The sequence below is a fragment of the Haematobia irritans genome, chromosome 3 (genome assembly GCF_050003625.1).
Source record: "Haematobia irritans isolate KBUSLIRL chromosome 3, ASM5000362v1, whole genome shotgun sequence".
NCBI classification, from domain to species: domain Eukaryota; kingdom Metazoa; phylum Arthropoda; class Insecta; order Diptera; family Muscidae; genus Haematobia; species Haematobia irritans.
The window spans coordinates 203,282,231-203,304,469 of NC_134399.1; the positions used below are offsets into that span (position 1 = coordinate 203,282,231).

Below are 22,239 nucleotides of genomic sequence, written 5' to 3' on the forward strand. Positions count from 1 at the left end.
ACATAACGAAAAATTGCTCTCGCAAAGACAATCTGGTTTCAGAGCAAAAAGAAGCTGTATTACTGCTCTTATCGACGTTATAGAAGATATACGATTGGGAATAGACAACAATATGTTGGCTTGCCTCGTGCTGTTAGATCATAGTAAAGCCTTTGATACAGTCAATCATGCAAATCTTATCAAAAAACTAAATTCTTCCTTTAAATTTTCTAATTCAGCGTGCAGTCTTCTTGCATCTTACTTAAATGGACGCTCCCAACTTGTTTCGTATCATAATACCACATCCAACGAGATCAAAATGTGGCGTGGCGTTCCACAAGGTTCTATTTTAGGCCCTTTGTTATTCAGTGCCTATATCAATGATTTACCACAGGTTTTGAAATACTGTAAAGTACAAATATATGCTGATGATGTCCAGCTTTATGCAAATGCTTACACGCACGATGCTATCAATATGTTCCAGAATATTAACGAAGATCTGCAAGGTGTACAAAACTGGGCTTCTCAAAATGGACTATTTCTTAACCCAGCAAAATCCAAATATATCATTATTTCAAAGAGAAAACGATACACTGAGTTCGATTATCCTCTTAAAATAAATAACACACCGCTTTTACGTGTTGTTACGGCATCCAATCTGGGCATCACATTCAATGAAGAACTTACATGGACAAATCACATTAATGTTACCGTCGGCAAGGTCCATGGAATGCTAAGAAACTTATGGGCAGTCCAAAACTTTACGCCTTTAAATATACGCATGTTACTCGCTAAAACTTACCTGCTTCCAGTACTTCTGTATGGCTGTGAAATCTATGCTAGTTGCGATTATACTGATTCGCATAAACTGAAAGTAACCTTCAATAATATTGCCAGATATATATTCTCGAGAAAACGTACAGAAAGAATTTCATCTTTCGCATACCAAATTTTTAACATGTCTTTTGAAAATGTTCTAAAATACAGATGCTTATTGTTACTGCATAAAATAATCAATACAAAAGAACCAGATTACCTTTATGATCGACTTATGTTCGCGAGATCTAACAGAGGAAAAAGATTAATCCAACAAAGATACAAATGTCAAATATCTGAAAGGCAATTCTTTATCAATGCTATTCGTCTTTGGAACAATCTTCCATATAATACTCAACTGATTGGTAACGCATCATATTTTAAAAAGGAAATATCAGAAGCTCTTTCTTAAGTTCAAGCTCAATAGATGTCAATTATATAATATTAAACATACAATTCTTAAAACTCCATCAAACCACCTAATTAATGTAACCCCATATTTAACTTCTAATCTATGCTTGCACTGTCATTAATAAGGATAAGTCCTTGTAGTGCTCGCAATTTCAACATAAAATAAATAAAATAAAAAAAAATAAATGTTGACAAAATTTTCTATAGGAATAAAATTTTGACAAAATTGAATTTCAATAGCAAATAGAAATTAGAATAAGAAAATTGTGTTGTAAATTTTGTATAGAAATAAAATGTTGACAAAGTTTTCTATAGAAATAAAATGTTGACAAAATTTTCTTTAGAAATAAAATTTTGACAAAATTTTCTATATAAATAACATTTTGACTAAATTTTCTATAGAAATAAAATTTTGACAAAATTTTCCATAGAAATAAAATTTTGACAAAATTTTTTCTAGACATAAAATTTTGAAAAAAAATCATATAGAAATAAAATTGTAACAAAATTTTCTATAGAAGTAAAATTTTGAGAAAATTTCCTAGAGAAATAAAATTTTGCAAAAATTTTCTGGAGAAATAAAATGTTGACAAAATTTTCTATAGAAATAAAATTTTGACAAAAATTTCTATAGAAAAAAAATTTTGACAAAATTTTCTATAGAAATAAAATTTTGACTATATGATAATACATATAATATTTTAAAAATTTTTTTTTAGAATTAAAGAATTAGCGAAATGGAATTTTGGTAAACATTTCTATAGAAATAAAATTTTAACACAATTTGCTTTAGAAATAAAATTTTGACAAAATTTTCTAAATCAATAAAATTTTGACAAACATTTCTATAGCAATAAAATGTTGCCAAAATTTTCTATAGAAATAAATTTTTTACAAAATTTGTTCTAGAAATAAAATTAAAAAAAAATCTATAGAAATACAATTTTGACAACATTTTTATAGAAATAAAATTTTTAAAAAAATTGCTATAGAAATAAAATTTTGACAAAATAAAATTATATAGAAATGTAATTTCGACAATTTTTTTATAGAAATAAACTTTTGAAAAAATGTACTACAGAATTTGCTATAGAAATAAGATTTTAACAACATTTTCTATAGAAATAAAATGTTGAGAAAGTTTTCTATAGGAATAAAATTTTGACCAAATTTTGTATAGAAGTAAAATGTTGACAAAATTTTCTATAGAAATAAAATTTTGACAAAATTTTCTATAGAAATAAAATTTTGACAAAATTTTCGATATAAATAAAATGTTGACAAAATTTTCGATAGGAATAACATTTTTACAAAACTTAATTTCTATAGAAAATAGAAATTGGAATAAGACAATTGTTTTGTAAATAAAATTTTGACAAAATTTTGTTTAGAAATAAAATGTTGACAAATTTTTTATATAAATAAAATTTTGACAAAATTTTCTATAGAAGTAAAATTTTGATTAAATTTTCTATAGAAGTAAAATTTTGAGAAAATTTTCTATAGAAATAAAATTTTGACAAAATTTTCTATAGAAATAAAGTTTTGCAAAACATAATTTTTCTGATAGTTTGTTGGTAAAGTTTTCACCAAATTTTTACGAATGTAGTAGCCATGAATCCTGGGGCAGCGAAGAATATGCCAAAATGATCGTTGAGAAGCTTGAGCTTTTGACCGCAAACAAACTCTTTATCATTACCAACATATTCATCGGACATGGCCCCGATGAATATGTTGGTAATGATAAAGACCTCCCCTTAAGGATTTTGGTGTAGATTCCGAATCAAAGATGCGAATTCTTTAAAATAGGAATATTTTTAGGGACCTTAATTTCTCAAAAAACTAAATTGATCCAAAGATGCTAAATCCTCTTAATATATCGTGGCCTCTATTTGAAGCTTTTTAGTCGTTATTCTAAAGATGCAGCATCTCATTTATTTAAGCTAAAAAATTAAAAAAAAAAATAAAAAACGAATTTAAAAAAATAAAAAAAATAAAGAGAATTAGAGCCAATTGTTGCAACGCTTGTTATAATATTAAAAAAAAATACTTTCTAAGAAAGCTGAATCTCGTTTGTCTATAATTTCTTTCACGAGGAAAGTAGTTTTTTTAGTGTACCTTTTGTAAAACGTCAAATCAACGGTTATTATTTCATCATATCTCATATTTGGCAACCATGCCTCCCTTTTCCAAGAAATACCCGAAATACATCACTCTATCTTCTTTTCAGATCCACATCACCTGTCCCAGTTATCCCAATTATCAGCAATTGGTGCAGCTCATAGTACAACAAGTCCCGAAGGATCACCAACTACAACATCCGCTGGCCTAGCCGCCCATCAATCTCTGACAACATCCCCGCCCTTGACAACAACCACAAGTGATAATGACAACAACATTGATGCAGGTTTTGAAAGTGATAGCATATCGGTGACAGGATCACCAAGGAAGGCATCGTCAATACATGAAGATGATGAGCAACGTAGTACATCACCGCCCTTGACACAAAACGCAAGTGGTGGCGCATTTACTTCGTTAATACAACGCAATCCGGCCTTAAGGAAAAATGAACTTTTCTCTGGTTTGGCATCGAATTTTACAACACCAACACATTCTTTTAATCCCGCTTTGGCGGCTCAATTATTTCTGCAAAATCCTCTATTGCCTCAACCCAGTCAATGGCTGTATACACAATTGTATGGAAATTATAATGAATTTCCATGGTTTCGAAATTCCAGTGCAGGACAATCACCATCGCTATTGAATAGTGCTTCAGTGGAGTCCATAACACCATTAGGGGCAGGTGCTAGCAATCTGCCAACAACGAATACCGAGAATTCTTCACATGGTGTCAATTTAATAAAGCGTTGCGTTACCCTTATTTCACATTCGGGCAGTGAGAGTGATTCAGTGAAACCCTCGACGAGCAGTTGTACTCCACCCCCAGTAACATCAAGTCGCAGATCTCCTTCACCAGTGGAAACTATAGATTTGGATGAGGTCAGTAATACCTCGAGATCGGCTAGCAGTTCATATGGTCCCATACGTTGCCGTACTCCAAAATCTTCGGATGTTTGGCGGCCTTACTAGCAACTGCGCAAAGCCATTGGTCAGGCTTTGGGTTTGAGTATAGACGAGAGTATACCATTACGGACGGTAAAGGCAGATGAGGAAGAGGACCTGTTGCCCCCAGAAAATGATGACAAGGAGTTTCATGTGATGTAAATCTTAGGCTGCCCCTTTTGTGGGTCAGCCCCAGATGAAGAAACTGAATTTAGGCAAAAAATTTTGTTGTGACCAGAAACTGAATGAATTCCATATCTATGTTACGAACTAAATAAAAATGTAACCATAACGAATATTGTATACCCTTAAAGCCCCGAAATAAATCAAAATAAGATTATTGGCGCTATTGTAAATTTTATTATTTATTGTAATTTTAAATCACACTCTCAATGCATATACAAATTAAATATACGAGAAAAAATATTAAAATAATAAGAAATTATTCAAATGAACATATCGAATTTAAATCAAATATTAAGATATAATAGTCTTATCTCTAGAATGATAAAAATGTAGTTATAAATTAAAATAAGAATAAAATGCTTAAATAATAAAAAACAAAAATACTTCATTTGTGGAATACAAATTTTTAATATAATTTCTCTTTTTTTTGTAAAATCATACAGATTGAAAATGATAAATATACTTTTAATATCCTACTCTATAATTTGGATGATAACTAATACCCTTTATGGCACATAGAAATATCGAATTCCGATTATATACACTGAAAAAAATATTGTTATAAGCACAAAAATTTCTTATCTTTAAAATACGAATGGGCATATCGCGTTTCTTTGATTCCAAGATTTTTTACTTAAACAAAATTCAATCAAAATTTTATTTAAGGCGTTTTTTTCTTCAGAAATAAGCGATTTGACCCTAAAATTCCTAGCTTCATATAAAAGAAACATTTTTTTGCACCACCAAGATTAATTTTAATAGGTCTGCAATAATTATTAAATATTGTAGAAATTGTTCTCAAATTCGATGATTTTTTGTAACTTGACTATAATTATAAAAATCATTTAAAAATAGGAGACGTCTTTCAAGACACGTTTTACTTGAAGTCGAGTTTGAATGTAGAATACTACGATTTGGTTAACACCCTACCAAAAAAGGGCTTCGAAAAATGTAGTTTGGATCCCCAATCTGTGATGAGGAAGTAGTGAAAACTTGGATCATCTTCAAACCAGCAAAAATAGAGCTCCCACAAAAGTAGTTTGGATTCCCAATCTTTGATCTGGAAGTAGTGCAAACTTGGAGCATCTCCAATGAATTTTAAATGGGCTTGTCATAGGGCGGAAGTTTTCCTTTTTTTTTGATACTTTGCATTGATTTAGAAGTTGTGCATTCTTTCATTGAAATGAAAAAATTTAAATAATTTAAATCACAAACAAAAGTTTTTTCACCAATTTCACTTTCTTTTAAATATTTTTTATAACACTTTTATTTTCGTCTTAACCAAATTTTACAAATTGAAAAATTTTTCGCTCAGCCACAGACGCCATTGAACACGAACCGTCGAAACGTCAATTCAAATGTTTGTGATATGAACCTATGTTAATATGACACCAATGAATAACATTCTTACTACATCCATAGATGTTCTTTATTATTATGAATGAAAAAATAAAGAACGTGCAGTCTCAAATCTCAACAGCGGAGATTTTTTTATCAAATATTTTTCTAAAATATTATTTTTTATATTATACATTGGTTTTATTTTGTTATTTTCGGCACATCATTTTCTATAAATATATTTTTTCAATTTAAACTAAAAAAATGTTAAATTTTCTAATTTGTCAAATCTTCACAAAATAACTTCCTAAGATGTGAAAAAGTCAACTGACTCATGTTCAAATCCGCATTTTGACTTTAAACGTTCAAATGGCACATTTTCTAAAACTGATCCAAAATAACTTAATCGGAAATGGAAAAAATGGATGGGAGGATCCCGGGATGCTTTTTGGAATAACTTCCAATTTTGGTATTGCTTCCGAGCCTAAACAATAAAATAAAGACATTGTTTTAAATCTAGGCTCTAGGTTAGGTATAGCGACAGCCCGATAATTCACACTCACTTAGGCTATTCAGTCCATTGTGATACCACTGTGGTGAACTTCTCTCTTATCACTGATTACTGCCCGATTCTATGGTTAGCTCAATGACAAGGGACCTACTTTTCCGAACGGCGTTCCACATTACGGTGAAACCACTTAGAGAAGTACTTAGAGAAGCACTCAGAAATGTGAGATAGGATAATCCACCGCTGAAAAATTTTCGCTCGACACCCACGACAGTTAGTAGAGCTCTACCAAAAATGGTAGATTTTCTACTGTTTGATAGATTGGTAGAATTCTTGATGTTTTGGTAGATTTTGAAAAAATATTCTTCTCCAACTAAGTGGTACTATATATATTTTCTTTAGGAATACAAATTTCGACAAAATTCTCTATAGAAATAACATTTTGACAAAATTTTCTAAAGAAAACAATTTTAATCCAATATAAAATAACAATTTTCTCAAAATTTTTATAGACATAAAATGTTTACAAAATTTTTATAGACATAAAATTTCGATAAAATTTTCTAAAAGAATAAAATTTCGACAACATGCACTAAAGGAATAAAATTTTGACAAAATTTTCTTTAGAAATAAAATTTCCACAAAAGTTTTTATAGAAAATTTTCTAAGGGAATAAAATTGAAACAAAATTTTCTATAGAAATAACATTTTGACAAAATTTTCTATAGAAATAACATTTCGACAAAATTTTCTAAAGAAATCAAATTTTGACAAAATATTTCGACAACATTTTTTATAGAAAAATTTCTAAGAAAATAAAATGTTGACAAAATTTTCTAAGGAAATAGAATTTTGACAAAATTTTCTAACGAAATCAAATTTTGACAAAATTTTCTAAAGAAAATAAATTTTGACAACATTTACTAAAGAAAATAATTTTGAAAAAAATGTCTAAAAAAATTAAATTTTGACAAAATTTTCTAAAGAAAACAAATTTGACAAAATTTTCTATAGAAATAAATTTTTATATAACATAAAATGTTTACAAAATTTTTATATAAGCCGATATCCTTAGTTGCTAGTGCTTAATTTTCTTATTATTTAACAGGTTGGCTGATAAGTCCCCGGTCTAACAAAGAAAAACATTTTTTTTGTCGAAATTCGTTGTTAATATTCAACATAGTTCACTTCTAGAGCGATAACGACCTTCAAATTTTTTGATACCATTTTGGTAGTACTCCTTCGGTTTTGTCTCAAAATAGGCCTCAGTTTCGACGATCACCTTTTCATTGTAACGAAATTTTTTTCCCTGCGAGCATCCTTTTGAGGTCTGAGAACAAGAAAAAGTCGCTGGGGGCCAGGTCTGGAGAATACGGTGGGTGGGGAAGCAATTCGAAGCCCAATTCATGAATTTTTTGCCATCGTTCTCAATGACTTGTGGCACGGTGCGTTGTCTTGGTGGAACAACACTTTTTTCTTCTTCATATGGGGCCGTTTTACCGCGATTTCGACCTTCATTTCAAGATAATCGATAAAAATTATTCCATGCGCATGCCAAAAAACAGAGGTCATTACTTTGCCAGCGGACTTTTGAGTCTTTCCACGCTTCGGAGACGGTTCACCGGTCGCTGTCCACTCAGCCGACTGTCGATTGGACTCAGGAGTGTAGTGATGGAGCCATGTTTCATCCATTGTCACATATCGACGGAAAAACTCGAGTGTATTACGAGTTAACAGCTGCAAACACCGCTCAGACACATCAACACGTTGTTGTTTTTCGTCAAATGTGAGTTCGCGCGGCACTCATTTTGCACAGAGCTTCCGCATATCCAAATATTGATGAATGATATGACCAACGCGTTCCTTTGATATCTTTAAGGCCTCTGCTATCTCGATCAACTTCATTTTACGGTCATTCAAAATCATTTTGTGGATTTTTTTGATGTTTTCGTCGGTAACCACCTCTTTCGGGCGTCCACTGCGTTCACCGTTCTCCGTGCTCATTTTACTATGCTTGAATTTTGCATACCAATCAATTATTGTTGATTTCCCCTGGGGCAGAGTCCGGAAACTCATTATCAAACGAAGTTTTTCCTTCCACCGTATTTTTTCCTCTCAGAAAACACTATTTTATCAAAACACGAAATTCCATTTTTCCCATTTTTTTCTCACAATTACAAAAGTTGCTTCACAAAAGACGCTCTATCTCACAAACTAATTGACTTACAGACGTCAAATTTTGACACGAATCATTTGAAGGTGATAAAAATAATATGCATTTAATACTAGCGCCGCCATCTATGTGTCAGACAACAACAAAAGTTGTTTCACAAAAAAAACGCTCTATCTCACAAACTAATCGAATTACAGACGTCAAATTTTGACACGAATCATTTGAAGGTTGGTACTATATAAAAATAATATGCATTTAATACTAGCGACGCCATCTATGTGTCAGACCGGGGACTTATCAGCCAACCTGTTAAATTTTGACATTTACTAAAGAAAATAATTTTGAAAAAAAATTGTCTATGGAAATAAAATTTTGACAAAATTTTCTAAAGAAAACAATTTTGACAAAATTTTCTATAGAAATAAAATTTTTACAAAATTTGTATAGATTTCGATAAAATTTTCTAAAAGAATAAAATTTCGATAAAATTTTCTAAAAGAATAAAATTTTGACAACATGTACTAAAGGAATAACATTTTGACAAAATTTTCTTTAGAAATAGAATTTCCACAAAATTTTTTATAGAAAAATTTCTAAGGGAATAAAATTGTGACAAAATTTTCTAAGAAAATAAAATTTTGACAAAATTTTCTTAAGAAAACAATTTTGACAAAATTTTCTAAATAAAACAAATTTGAAAAAATTTTCTATAGATATAAGATTTCGACAAAATTTTCTAAGGGAATAAAATTGTGACAAAATTTTCTAAGAAAATAAAATTTTGACAAAATTTTCTTTAGAAATAACACTTGCACAAAATTTTTTATAGACAATTTTCTAAGGAAATAAAATTGTGACAAAATTTTCTAAGAAAATAAAATTGTGACAAAATTTTCTAAAGAAATAAAATTTTGACAATATTTTCTAAAGAAAATAATTTTGAAAAAATTAGCTATAAAAATAAATTTTTTACAAAATTTTCTATAGAAAAAAATTTCGTCAAAATTTTCTAAAGGAAAAAAATTTTGAAAAAAATTTCTTTAGAAATAAAATTTCCATAAATTTCAAAAGAAAACAATTTTGAAAAAAATTAGCTATAGAAATAAATTGTTTACAAAATTTTCTATAGAAACAAAAATTTCGTCAAAATTTTCTAAAGGAATAAAATTTTGAAAAAAATTTCTTTAGAAATAAAATTTCCATATTTTTTTTTTAGAAAATTTTCTAAGAAAATAAGATTGTGACAAAATTTTCTAAGAAAATAAAATTTTGACAAAATTTTCTAAGGAAATAAAATTTTAACAATATTTTCTACAGAAATCAAATTTTGACAAAATTTTCTAAAGAAAACAATTTTGACAAAATTTTCTATAGAAATAAAATTTCGCCAAAATTTTCTTTAGAAAACAATTTTGACAAAATTTTCTAAAAAAAACAATTTTGAAAAAATTTTCTATAGAAATAAAATTTTTACAATTTTTTTATAGAAAAAATATTTCGACAACATTTTCTAAAAGAATAAAATTTTGATAACATGTTCTAAAGGAATACAATTTTTACAAAATTTTCTTTAGAAATAAAATTTCCACAAATTTTTTATAGAACATTTTCTAAAGGAATAAAATTTTGACAAAATATTCTTTAGACATAAAATTTCCACAAAATTTTTTATAGAACATTTTATAAGGAAAAAAATGTTGAAGAAATTTTCTACAGAAATCAAATTTTGACAAAATTTTCTTAAGAAAGCAATTTTGACAAAATTTTCTATAGAAATAAAATTTTGAAAAAATTTTCTATAGAAATAAAATTTTGACAAAAATTTCTTTAGAAATAAAATTTCCACAAAACTTTTTATAGAAAATTTTTTTAAGGAAATCAAATTGTGAAAAAAATTTTCTAAGAAAATAAAATTTTGACAAAATTTTCGTAAGAAAACAATTTTGACAACATTTTCGAAAGAAAATAATTTTGAAAAAATATTCTATAGAAATAAAATTTTGAAAAAATTTTCATAGGGATAAAATTTCGAAAAAACAACATCCAAAGAAATAAAATTGTGAAAAAATTATCTAAAGGAATAAGATTTTGACAAAATGTTCAATAGAAACAAAATTTTGACAAAAATTTCTATAAATTCAACATTTTTAAAAGTTTTAATTTTCGTGTTAGGTCCTAATACCAAAGTCCTTCGATGTAAGTTCTCCATTTTTGTAGAAGTAGTAACTGAAATAAAATAATAAAACATTTCTTTCGAGGAAAACGCGATTCAGTTTGTGACACCTCGAAATACTAAACTTTCATAATTTAATTATATACGTTGGCCTCTCTATTGTAATCACGCTAAAGCTTTATAAAGGCATCTTCGGTTCTGAAATTTTAAAATAATTTGGTTCTCTTTTTGTCTTGGGGTGATCATATTCCTTCTCTGCGTGTGGTTTATACGCCCTGAAAAAAATATTGTGGTAAGTCCAAAGATTTCATGTCCTTAAAATACGAATGTGAATTTTGCTTATCGTAGAAGAAGCAATTTTCCGATATAAAGAATTTTTCCTTCTCCAAAACTCGATAAACTTTTCAATTAAGGTTTTCCTTATAGTTATGTGTTTCTGCCTAAAACTGGGTATGAAAGAAAATTTTGTTTGACTAAGGTCAACATGTCTTTATTAATATTAAAAAATTCTTGAGATTTTCGCAAAGCGTTCTTAAAATCAAATTTAGTACCCTTGTATACTTTTTAACTGTATTTCATGCAATTACACCTTATCATAAAAGAAAAAAATTAACTAAAAAAGGAAAAAAAAACATTTGCGTCAAATCATGACCATTTTAATCATACAAAAGTTCATTCTTATTACTTTTGGGAATTTTCTGTCATTGTGTACGGTCATTGAATTTTATACCCACGTTTAATTCATAAATGTTTGAGACAAAATTAAAAAAAGGAAAATTTCATTATACTGTAGAAAAATTTCTTTGAAATAAAGTTAAGTTAAACTAGTCGCTAGTTTAACTACGGATTTTTCTCAGTGTATATTTGGAAATCGATTTTCCATGTTTTATTGTTATTGGAATTAATATACCCATATAACATAAGTCAATTTTTTATTACATAAAAATATAATTTAACAATTTCGTTTATCATCTCTAATTTTACTATTTATGTATTATTTTTCAGTCGTTATGTTTCTAATAACTGAAAATCAAAATCCCATAATGAAATCACTTTCAAAGCATATTTTCAAGATCTATACGATATAGTCTAAGTATACTTATTACGACATAAATATCGTTTTTATTTATCTTGCATATTTATACTATTTATTTTTAAGATTTTTAAATATTAACAATTATATATAAGAAATTATCAAATATATAAGGATTTGCTGTATATATACAAATAATTAGTATGTATAGTAATTAGTTTTTTGTAGTTATACAAATATGAATGTTAACTAGTAAGTTCTGTTAACAAACAATATTTAAATAAATTCACTGAGAAAAAAATGAAGTTGAATAAATAAAATGAATTGAAATTCATAAATACAGATTGAAATTGTTTTTCTTCTTTTTAATGGGAACCAAGAAAAAAAAAAGATCCGATATGGACCATTTACAGTTCCAACTTCTTGATCAAAGTTTCAGGTCTATTGGTTTTTTATTCGTAATTTAGCGTGACAGACGGACGGATGAACTTCGCTATATCGTCTCAGGATTTCAGCACGAACCAGAATATATACACTCGATGGGATGCGAGATCAATATTTCGAAGTGTTATCAACAGAATGACAAAATGACGTCTCGAAATAATTGATTCAATTAATTTTTAATCGAAATGTATTCAATCACAGAAATGATTTTATCAATCACCCATATCAATTAAGTAATTTATTCAAATAATTTTATTTATTTATTTATTTACAGTAAATTTCTCATATCCGATACGAAAGCTTTCGGATGCCCTAAACAGCTGAATTTATAAAGGAAAATCAGCTGTTTTTGGCATTTCAGTCGAACGAAAACGTTCGCTTCGGGAAAGAGAAATTCGCTCTTAGTGTCAATTGATTTACAAAATATATTAGGACTGGTGGTCAGGACCTTCGCCTAATATTATTCAAATAAAAAAAAAATATTAATTGATTCTTGTTTTAATTAAAACAAGTATATACGGCTATAAGTTCTGCCAGGCCGAATCTTATGTACCCTCCACGATGGATTGCGTAGAAACTTCTACGAAAGACTGTCATCCACAATCGAATTCCTTGGGTTGTGGTATCTTAAGCGACCATATAATGGGCCCCCATATTTCAATTCTGGCTCTCTACCATGTATGGACTAACTCACAATCTAGAAAACGATGTTATTCTAGATTGTGAGTTAGTCCATACGTGGTAGAGAGCCAGAATTGAAATGTGGGGGTCGCTTGTATGGGGGCTATATACAATTATGAACTTGATATGAACCCATTTTTTTGTGATTGGGGATCGATTTATCTGATGGCTATATATGGACCTAGTTAGGTTATTAAGGGCCATATACTAGCACCATGTAAACAATTTCAACTGACTCGGATGAAATTTGCTCCTCCAAGAGGCTCCAAAACTAAATCTCGGGATCGGTTTATATGGGGGCTATATATGATTATGGACTGATACGGACCACTTTTGGCATGGCTGTTAAATATCATATACTACCACCACGTACCAAATTTCAACCAGATCGGATGAATTCTGCTTCTCCAAAAGGCACCGGAGGTCAAATCTGGGGATCGGTTTATATGGGGCTATATATAATTATGGACTGATATGAGCCAATTTCTGCATGGTTATTGTATAACATATACTAACATCACGTACCCAATTTCAACCGGATCGGATGAATTTTTCTCTTCCAAGGGGCTCCGTAGGTCAAATCTGGGGATCGGTTTATATGGGGGCTATATATAATTATGGACCGATTTCGACCATTTTTTGCATGGGTGTTTGAGGCCATATATTAACACCACGTATCAAATTTCACCTGAATCAGATGAATTTTGGTCTCCCAAGAGGCTCCGGAGGTCAAATCTGGTGATCGGTTTATATGGGTGCTATATATAATTATGGACGGATGTGGACCATTTTTTGCATGGTCATTAGAGACCATGTACCAAATTTCAGCCGGATCGGATGAAATTTGCTTCTCTTAGAGGCTCCGCAAGCCAAATCGGGGGATCGGTTTATATGGGGGCTATATATATTTTTGCATAGTTGTTAGAGAGCATATGCTAACACCATGTACCAAATTTCAGCCGGATCGGATGAAATTTGCTTCACTTAGAGGTTCCACAAACCAAATCTGGGGTTCGGTTTATATGGGGGCTATATATAATTATTAACCGATGTGGACCAATTTTTGCATAGTTGTTAGAGAGCATATACTAACAATCACGTTCCAACTTTCAACCGGATCGGATGAATTTTGCTCCTCCAAGAGGCTCCGGAGGACAAATCTTGGGAACGGTTTATATGGGGGCTGTATATAATTATGAACCGATGTGTACCAATTTTTGCATGGTTGATAGAGACCATATACTAACACCATGTACCAAATTTTAGCAGGATCGGATGAAATGTGCCTCTCTTAGAGGCTCCGCAAGCCGAATCGGGGGATCGGTTTATATGGGGGCTATACATAATTATGGACCGATGTGGACCAATTTGTGCATGGTTGTTAGATACCATATACTAACACCATGTACCAAATTTCAGATGAAAATTGCTTCTCTTAGAGGATCTGCAAGCTAAATTTGGGGGTCCGTTTATATGGGGGCTATACCTAAAAGTGGACTGATATGGCCCATTTGCAATATCACCCAGCAAAAAAATTTGGAAGTTCTTCCTAAGGCACAACTTTAAAAGCACTTCCAGAAGATGCACTCCCCATGATGTTCTTTATTTTAGCTACCCAGGAAGTTCTTTTAATTCAATTTTTTATAACTTGTTTTTTTCATACTTTTAATGGTTAATTTTAACTTTTTTTGTTTCAAATAGGTTAAAAACAGAGTAAGAACTCATAAAATGGTACAAATCATTTAAATTTTGACGAAAAAATTGCTAAATCCAATCTGAAAAAATTGTGAATTTTTGAAAATATTTGAGGTCATAAGTTTCTGACAAGCGTTAGAATCCATTAAAAAATTATAAAAAATTATAAAAATTATTTATTAGACAAATTATCACAGAATTTTTTAATTTACATCCAAAACATTGAATGCGGATCACATCTGAAGAAGTGATGCAAATTCAGTGCAACGGCTGTTGAAATGGAGGACTTCCGTCCTATGGCAAGCCCATGTTAAATTCATCGCTTCTGCGTCAATTTTGCCCCACTTCCGGATCCAAAAAGAACATTTTCATTACTTTTTTGGCGACGCTTTTTTTGCTGGGCATCCAACCTACATCAATAACAACTACTTGTGCCCAGTTTCAAGTCGATAGCTTGTCTCGTTTGGAAGTTAGCGTGATTTCAACAGACGGACGGACGGACTTGCTTAGATCGACTCAGAATTTCACCACGACCCAGAATATATATACTTTATGGGGTCTTAGAGCAATATTTCGGAATGACAAAGTTAATATACCACCACTCTATGGTGGAGGGTATAAAAATAATTGATGCTTGTATTAAGTACAAAAATTTAGTGAATCAAGTAAATTGTTTAATGAATATTTTTGAAAAATTTAATAAAATTGATATATATTTTGTTTTTGTTCAACGAACTAAATTGGACCATTTTATTGTTTTCGGAATAGTTTATTAAAATGTCTTAATTTTATATAATTTTATATCATAAAGTTCTATACACAATGTAATCACTCTACATTATTTTTTAGGTCTTATTTTCATTTGGACAAATTTCATGGATTTATTGCCACCTCCAAATGTCTTCCAATTAATGCCCGTATATAGTTTATCATCTGGAGTCATACCAGAGTCATAGTAGCGGCCATTCAAGTTAGCATACGGTTCACTAAGTAAATGAAGTTTTAATTGATATTAATAAGAAACAATCATGTGCTATTCGTATCCTACCTGGCATTGCATCTGAAATACCACCAACCTCCTTGACGTTGGGAAGCGCAATTAATCGAAGTATTTGAGTCATTGTCAGCATCATAGGTGCTAAATTTCTCATGTTGACTATAGCGTAGTGAATCGCCAGCATTTCCATAATATGTACCTGGACTATTCATTGTATATTTCAATGTTTCATTGGCAATGATGAAACGATCATATGTGGCATATTTCCAAATATTTTGAAAATCTTGCATTTCTATGTAAAGTTCAACGGCTCCATGAATATTCGTAAGCGAATGGAGTTTATCCAAACCCAACCAAAATTCACCATCTAAATCTCCAAATCCGTTTTTATAATCATTCCAATTGCGATTGAAATTAACTGAACCATTCAGACGCCTTTGTATAACAGTCCATTGGCCATCACAGGAAATCCAAAAAGATTGCGGCCCATAAATTGAATTTCTAACACGGCATTTGTTATTCACACAATTCAGAGAATTTGAATCGGCACACATTGTGGGTAAAGCCAGATCAGAACTAATCAAAAGAGTTTAAGTGATAATATTGCGTTTTTTTTATTTCTTAATATTAATAATTGTCTTGTGAAACTTACCATATAAGCTTGCCATCGGTATTAAATTGACATACTTTAGGCTCATCTGTAAATGAAACAGAAGGCAAAAAGAAAGAAAAATTTGATTAAAATATGAATCAGATCCCACCCAAGTACAAGTTTATAAATTATTGACCACACAGCTTGAAAGATTATGCACGTTTTCTTTTGAAAGTAAGAGACAGCTTCATATGGGATTAATTCTAATAGCATTGTCTATGAGTTCGGATAGGGACTTTTAAATCGACCGCTATGTAAAAGATAGTACAATTGCCTTAATTTGGTACACTTCGTAAAAGTACATTTGTGCCCTATTTGGTACAATTTGAAATATTCGGTTCCTATTCAAAATGCTTTGGAAGTCCCAGAGGCAAAATGTCCACTACACACTACACAGACAAAATTTCACGAAAATTTTTCAATTAAAGTCTTAATTGAGTTTTCAAAAATATTCAATTAAAAAATTAATTGATTCACTAATTTTTTTAATTGTAACAGAAATCAATCACAAAAATTAATAGCATCAATTACTTTTTTAATTGGATAAATTAATTTTTTAATTGAAGACATTTCAATTAAAAAGACATTTCAATTAAAAATTAATTGGATCAATTAATTTCGTGATTAAAGACAAAAAAAATTTTTTTTTTTGTGTTAATATCCAAGTTAACACTTCTGACAGATCATGGGAAGCTCCGGATGGAAATGTTTCCAAGCGTGGGAACAATATCTAAAATTGAACCAATTTCTAGCAAATTTGGAGTGCACAGTTAGAATGACATTCTACTTCATGTGAAAAATGTCAAATGTCAAACTTTAACCTCCTTGGTCATATGTGTGTAAATTGGGCTAAAGTTATTTATGGGGGCTATATCTAAATAAAATTTTGAGAAATTTTTCTATAAAAACAAAATGTTGAGAAAATTTTCTACTAAAATAAAATTTTGACAATATTTGCTATATTTTTTTTTTTTTTGAGAAAATTTTCTACGGAAAATATTATATTGGGACAAAATTTTTATAGAAATAAAATTTTGAGACAATTTTTTAATAAATAAATTTTTTTCTATAGATAAAGTCTTGGCAACATTTTCTATAAAAATAAAATTTTGACAAATTTTCTATAGAAATAAAAGAAAATAAGAAACAAATCAGAAAATGTTGACAAAATTTTCTATCAAAATAAAAACATTTTGACAAAATTTTCAATAGAAATAAAATGTTCACCAAATTTTCTATAGAAATACAATTTTGAGAAATTTTTCTATAGAAAAAAAATTTTGACAAAATTTTCTACCAAAATAAAATTTTGACATAATATTTTTTTTTAAGAAAATTTTCTACAGAAATAATATTTGACAAAATTTTCTATAGAAATAAAATTTTGAGGAAATTTTCCTATTATAGTTTTTAGAATTGTAATAAATAATAAGTAAATAACATTTTCTATGAAATAAAATTTTGACAAAATTTTCTATAGAAAAAAAATTGACACAATTGTCCATAGAAATAAAAGAAAATAGAAATAGAAGAGAAAGAAAAATAAAGAAAAAAATTTTGAAATTTTCTATAGAAATAAAATTTTGACAAAATTTTCTATAATAATAAAATTTTCACAAAATTTTCTGTAATAAAAAAATTTTCACAAAATTTTCTATAATAAAAAAATTTTCAAAAAATTGTTAGAGAAATAAAAGAAAATAAGAAAAATAATAAGAAAGTTTTGACAAAATTGTCTATAGAAATAAAATTTTTTCTATAGATAAAATTTTGACAAATTTTTCTATAGAAATAAAAGTTCGACAAAATTTTCTATAATAATAAAATTTTTAAAAATTTTTCTTTTTTCCCAATCGAAATCGCCATAAGAAAAATATATAAGGAAGTTTTGACAAAATAGATAAAATTTTTACAAATAGAAATAAAATGTTGATAAAATTTTCTATAGAAATACATTTTTAAATTTTTGAGAAATAAAATAAATAACATTTTTGAGAAAATTTTGTATAGAAATGACGCTTTTGAGAAAATTTTCTATAGAAATAAAATTTTGACAAAATTTTCTATATAAATCAAATTTTGACAAAAATCTCTATAGAAATAACATTTTGACAAAAATCTGTATAGAAATAACATTTTGACAAAATTTTCTAAAGAAATAAAATTTTGACAAATTTTTCTATATAAATAAAATTTTGACAAAATTTTCTATATAAATAAAATTTTGACAAAAATTTCTATATAAATAAAATGTTGACAAAATTTTCTATACAATTAAAATTTTGGCAGAATTTGCTATAGAATTAAAATTTTAACAAAATTTTCTATAGAAATAAAATTTTGACAAAATTTTCTATAAAAATGAAATTTTCAAAAAATTGTTAGAGAAATAAATGAAAATAAGAAAAATAAATAAGAAAGTTTTGACAAAATTGTCTATAGAAATAAAATTTTTTCTATAGATAAAATTTTGACAAAATGTTCTATAGAAATAAAAGTTTGGCAAAATTTTCTATACTAACACAATTTTTACAAAATTTTCTATAATAATAAAATTTTCACAAAATTTGTTATAGAAATAATAGAAAATAAGAAAAATATATAAGAAAGTTTTGATAAAATTTTCTATAAATATTTTGTTTTTTCTGTAGAAAAAATTTTTACAAATAGAAATAAAATGTTGACAAAATTTTCTTTAGGAATAATCTTTTGACAAAATTTTTGAAAGAAAAAAAATTTGACAAAATTTTCTATAGAAATACATTTTTAACAATATTTTCTATAGAAATAAAATTTTTGAGAAAATTTTGTATAGAAATGAAATTATTGAGAAAATTTTCTATAGAATAAAATTTTAGCAAAATTTTCTATATAAATAAAATTTTGACAAAAATCTCCATAGAATTAATATTTTGACAAAATTTTCTATAGAAATATAATTTTGACAAAATTTTCTGACAAAAATTTCTATATAAATAAAATTTTGAAAAAATATTCTATAGAATTAAAATTTTGACAAAATTTTCTATAGAATAAAAATTTTAACAAAATTTTCTATAGAAATAAAATTTTAACAAAAGTTTCTATAGAAATAAAATTTTGACAAAATTTTCTATAAAAACGAAATTTTCACAAAATTTTCTAAAAAAAATTAAATTTTGAAAAAAATTTCTATAGAAATAAAATTTTGGCAAATTTTTCTATAGAAATAAAATTTTGACAAAGAATTCTATAAAAAACAAAATTACGACACAATTTTCTATAAATAATTTTTTCTATAGAAATAAAATTTTGAAAAAAATTCTAGAGAAATAAAATTTTGACAAGGTTTTCTGTACAAATAAAATTTTGAGAAACTTTTCTATATAAATAAAAATTCTGGCAAAATTTTTATATAAATAAAATTTTGTCAAAATATTCTATAAAAATAAAATGTTTTTCTGTAGATAAAATTTTGAAAAAATTTTCTATTAAAATAAAATTTTGACAAAATTTTTTATAGAAATAAAATTTTGACAAAATCTTCTATAGAAATAAATTTCTGGATTACAATTTAAAAAAAAAAAATTTCTATAGAAATAATATTTTCACATAATTTCCTATAGAAACAAAATTTGACAAAATTTTCTATTGAAATAAAATTTTGACAAAATTTTCTATAGACATAAAATTTTAAAAAAATTTTTCTATAGAAAAAAATTTGAAAAAATTTTCTATAGAAATAAAATGTTGACAACATTTTCTATAAATCCATTTTTTCTGTAGATAAAATTTTGAGAAAATTTTCTATTAAAATAAAATTTTGACAACATTTTTTATAGAAATAAAATGTTGACAAAATCTTCTATAGAAATAAATTTCTGGATTACAATTTTGACAAAATTTTCTATAGAAATAATATTTTTACATAATTTTCTGTAGACATAAAATTTGACAACCTTTTTTTATAGAAATAAAATTTTAACAAAATTTTCTATAGAAATAAAATTTTGACAAAATTTTCTAGAGAAATACAATTTTTAAAAAATTTTCTATAGAAATAAAATTTTGACAAAATTTTCTAGAGAGATACAATTTTTACAAAATTTTCTAGAGAAATACAATTTTTACAAAATTTTCTATAGAAATTACTTTAGCTCTTATCATTACATTTAATATATCATTAAATAACTCACCCTTTTGATTCATATCAAACATATAGAATTTTTCGGGTATGCCTTGATGATTTTCTTCAACGAGATGATCTGTGCAAGAGATCTCATTGTTGTCGTGACTACTGTTAATTAGCTTAAAATTTTCTGGGACAACATTGCAATCATCTTCTTGTTTTTGTTTAATTAAATAAAAAAGTTTGGTAAAATTTTCATCGATAATTTTTCGAATTTCTTCAATAGAATGTTTTTGCTTTTCCATATGAAGATTCATTAATTCCATTCGCATTTGTAGATTTTCTTGACCAGATTTTAATAGGTCATCCACATCATTTGCATACAGTGATTCATTCTGAAATAATGTTGTTGGTTTTTTAGAATTTAAATAAATCAATGAAAAAAAAAAAACAGAAAAATTTGTCAATATTACTCACAAGTAATTTTGCTGATATGTTCAGCTTAAAGCAATAAAAGCATGCAAACACCATAAAAGAAATTAAAGGCTTCATTTCCTTGTGAAATCTGACTTACGAATGAAGTTTCTTCCAAAAATAAATTTCATTTATCGCAACATTGAAGTGTCAAAGTCGAATTTAAGATTCTTTGTGGTACAGTGCTTCAAATGTGTATGACTTTATGGATCTGAAGTACTTTAAATTCCTTATCACAAAAGCGACTCAATTTAATTTATTTAATATGAGAGAAAAAAACCAAAAATTGGTAAATGATTTACATTGAGAAAAATTTTCAAATATATACTTAGAATAACACATTAGAATTTTAAACATACTCGTAGTACATCGTCAGGATAAATAATCAATAATAAATCAAAATTTAGAAAGTTTGTTTATTTTTCAGATATTGCTTTATACAGGGTGGTTGATATGTAATGCAACAAAATAAAGCGCATTATATTGTTTTATACCCTCCAACATAGGATCCAGGGTATAAAAACTTTGTCTTTTCATTTGTAACACATCGAAATATTGGTCTCAGACCCCATATTCGCGTTCGTATTTTAAGGACATGGAATCTTTGCCTCACGACAATATTTTTTCAGTGTACAAAGCAATTCACATTTAATTTTTTAACTTCACGCTCACAAAAAATCGCTTCTGTAACATATACTCCCAAACATATTTTGCTTCAAGCATATACATTTTTGGGTATTGCCGAAACATTTATATGTTTGATCTCTTCCAATATATAATATGTTTGAAAGCATATTGGTCTAAACAATATATGTTTGGGTAGTCTAAGATCCAAACATTTTGTATTTTTGCATCCAAATTCAATAATGGTGTCTTCCAAAAAACAATATGTTATTATGTGAACATATAATATATTTGGAAGCATTTTGCACCCAAAAATATTATATGCTTAAAAAAAATTCTCCCAAACAATATTGTGCTGAAAATTTTATTTATTTATTTATATATTTACAATCATAATGAATTATGAAAATAAACAGGTAATATAGGGGCTAACATAGGTTTTCGACCTGAGTGCTCAAAATGTTGTTTCTGCCCAATTGTATATTCCCCCACATCTTTCTCACTTCCACGAGATTTTTTAGTTCTTAGCACCATTTTCTGTAATACAATTGTATGATTTTTTTATTTTAATTTTACCTTTTGCCGGACGGGGATTCGAACAGCGGACCACACAGTTTGTAAGGATCAAAGAAGTAGCTGATCAATTGCCCAAGGAAAAATAAAATGTTAATTTTGTAATAACAAGCAACAACCACCAACTTAATTCAATATCGCTCCCTGTTAAATAGCGCTCCAAGCGACTAAACACATATATGTTTATAGGCTATTTCTAAATTAATATATGTTTGCATCCAAGCATATTATATTTAAAAACATTTTATGTCCCAAACATAATATGTTCTAACATATTAACATATATGTCCCAAACATGTTATGCTAGTTTA

General features: G+C 27.7%; 2 protein-coding genes across 2 annotated transcripts in view; one reads left to right on the top strand and one right to left on the bottom strand.

Annotated features, from left to right (window-relative positions):
• Positions 1–4,527, top strand: part of RunxB (RUNX family transcription factor Runt related B) — a 198,173-nt gene extending 193,646 nt beyond the window's left edge. Inside the window, exon 5 of the mRNA XM_075302297.1 lies at positions 3,437–4,527. Coding sequence (XP_075158412.1) covers positions 3,437–4,296 — 860 coding nt within the window. The 3' untranslated portion in view covers positions 4,297–4,527. The remainder of the gene's footprint in view (positions 1–3,436) is intronic.
• Positions 4,528–15,265: 10,738 nt separating this feature from the next.
• On the bottom strand, positions 15,266–20,817 carry LOC142229614 (ficolin-2-like). The gene is made up of 5 exons (XM_075300189.1): positions 20,735–20,817; positions 20,325–20,652; positions 16,150–16,195; positions 15,549–16,073; positions 15,266–15,486 (listed from the first exon to the last, which is right to left on the bottom strand). Exons 1-5 carry the CDS (start codon positions 20,807–20,809, stop codon positions 15,339–15,341), a joined length of 1,122 nt encoding a protein of 373 aa, XP_075156304.1. The 5' UTR covers positions 20,810–20,817; the 3' UTR covers positions 15,266–15,338.
• Between the last annotated feature and the right edge of the window lie 1,422 nt (positions 20,818–22,239).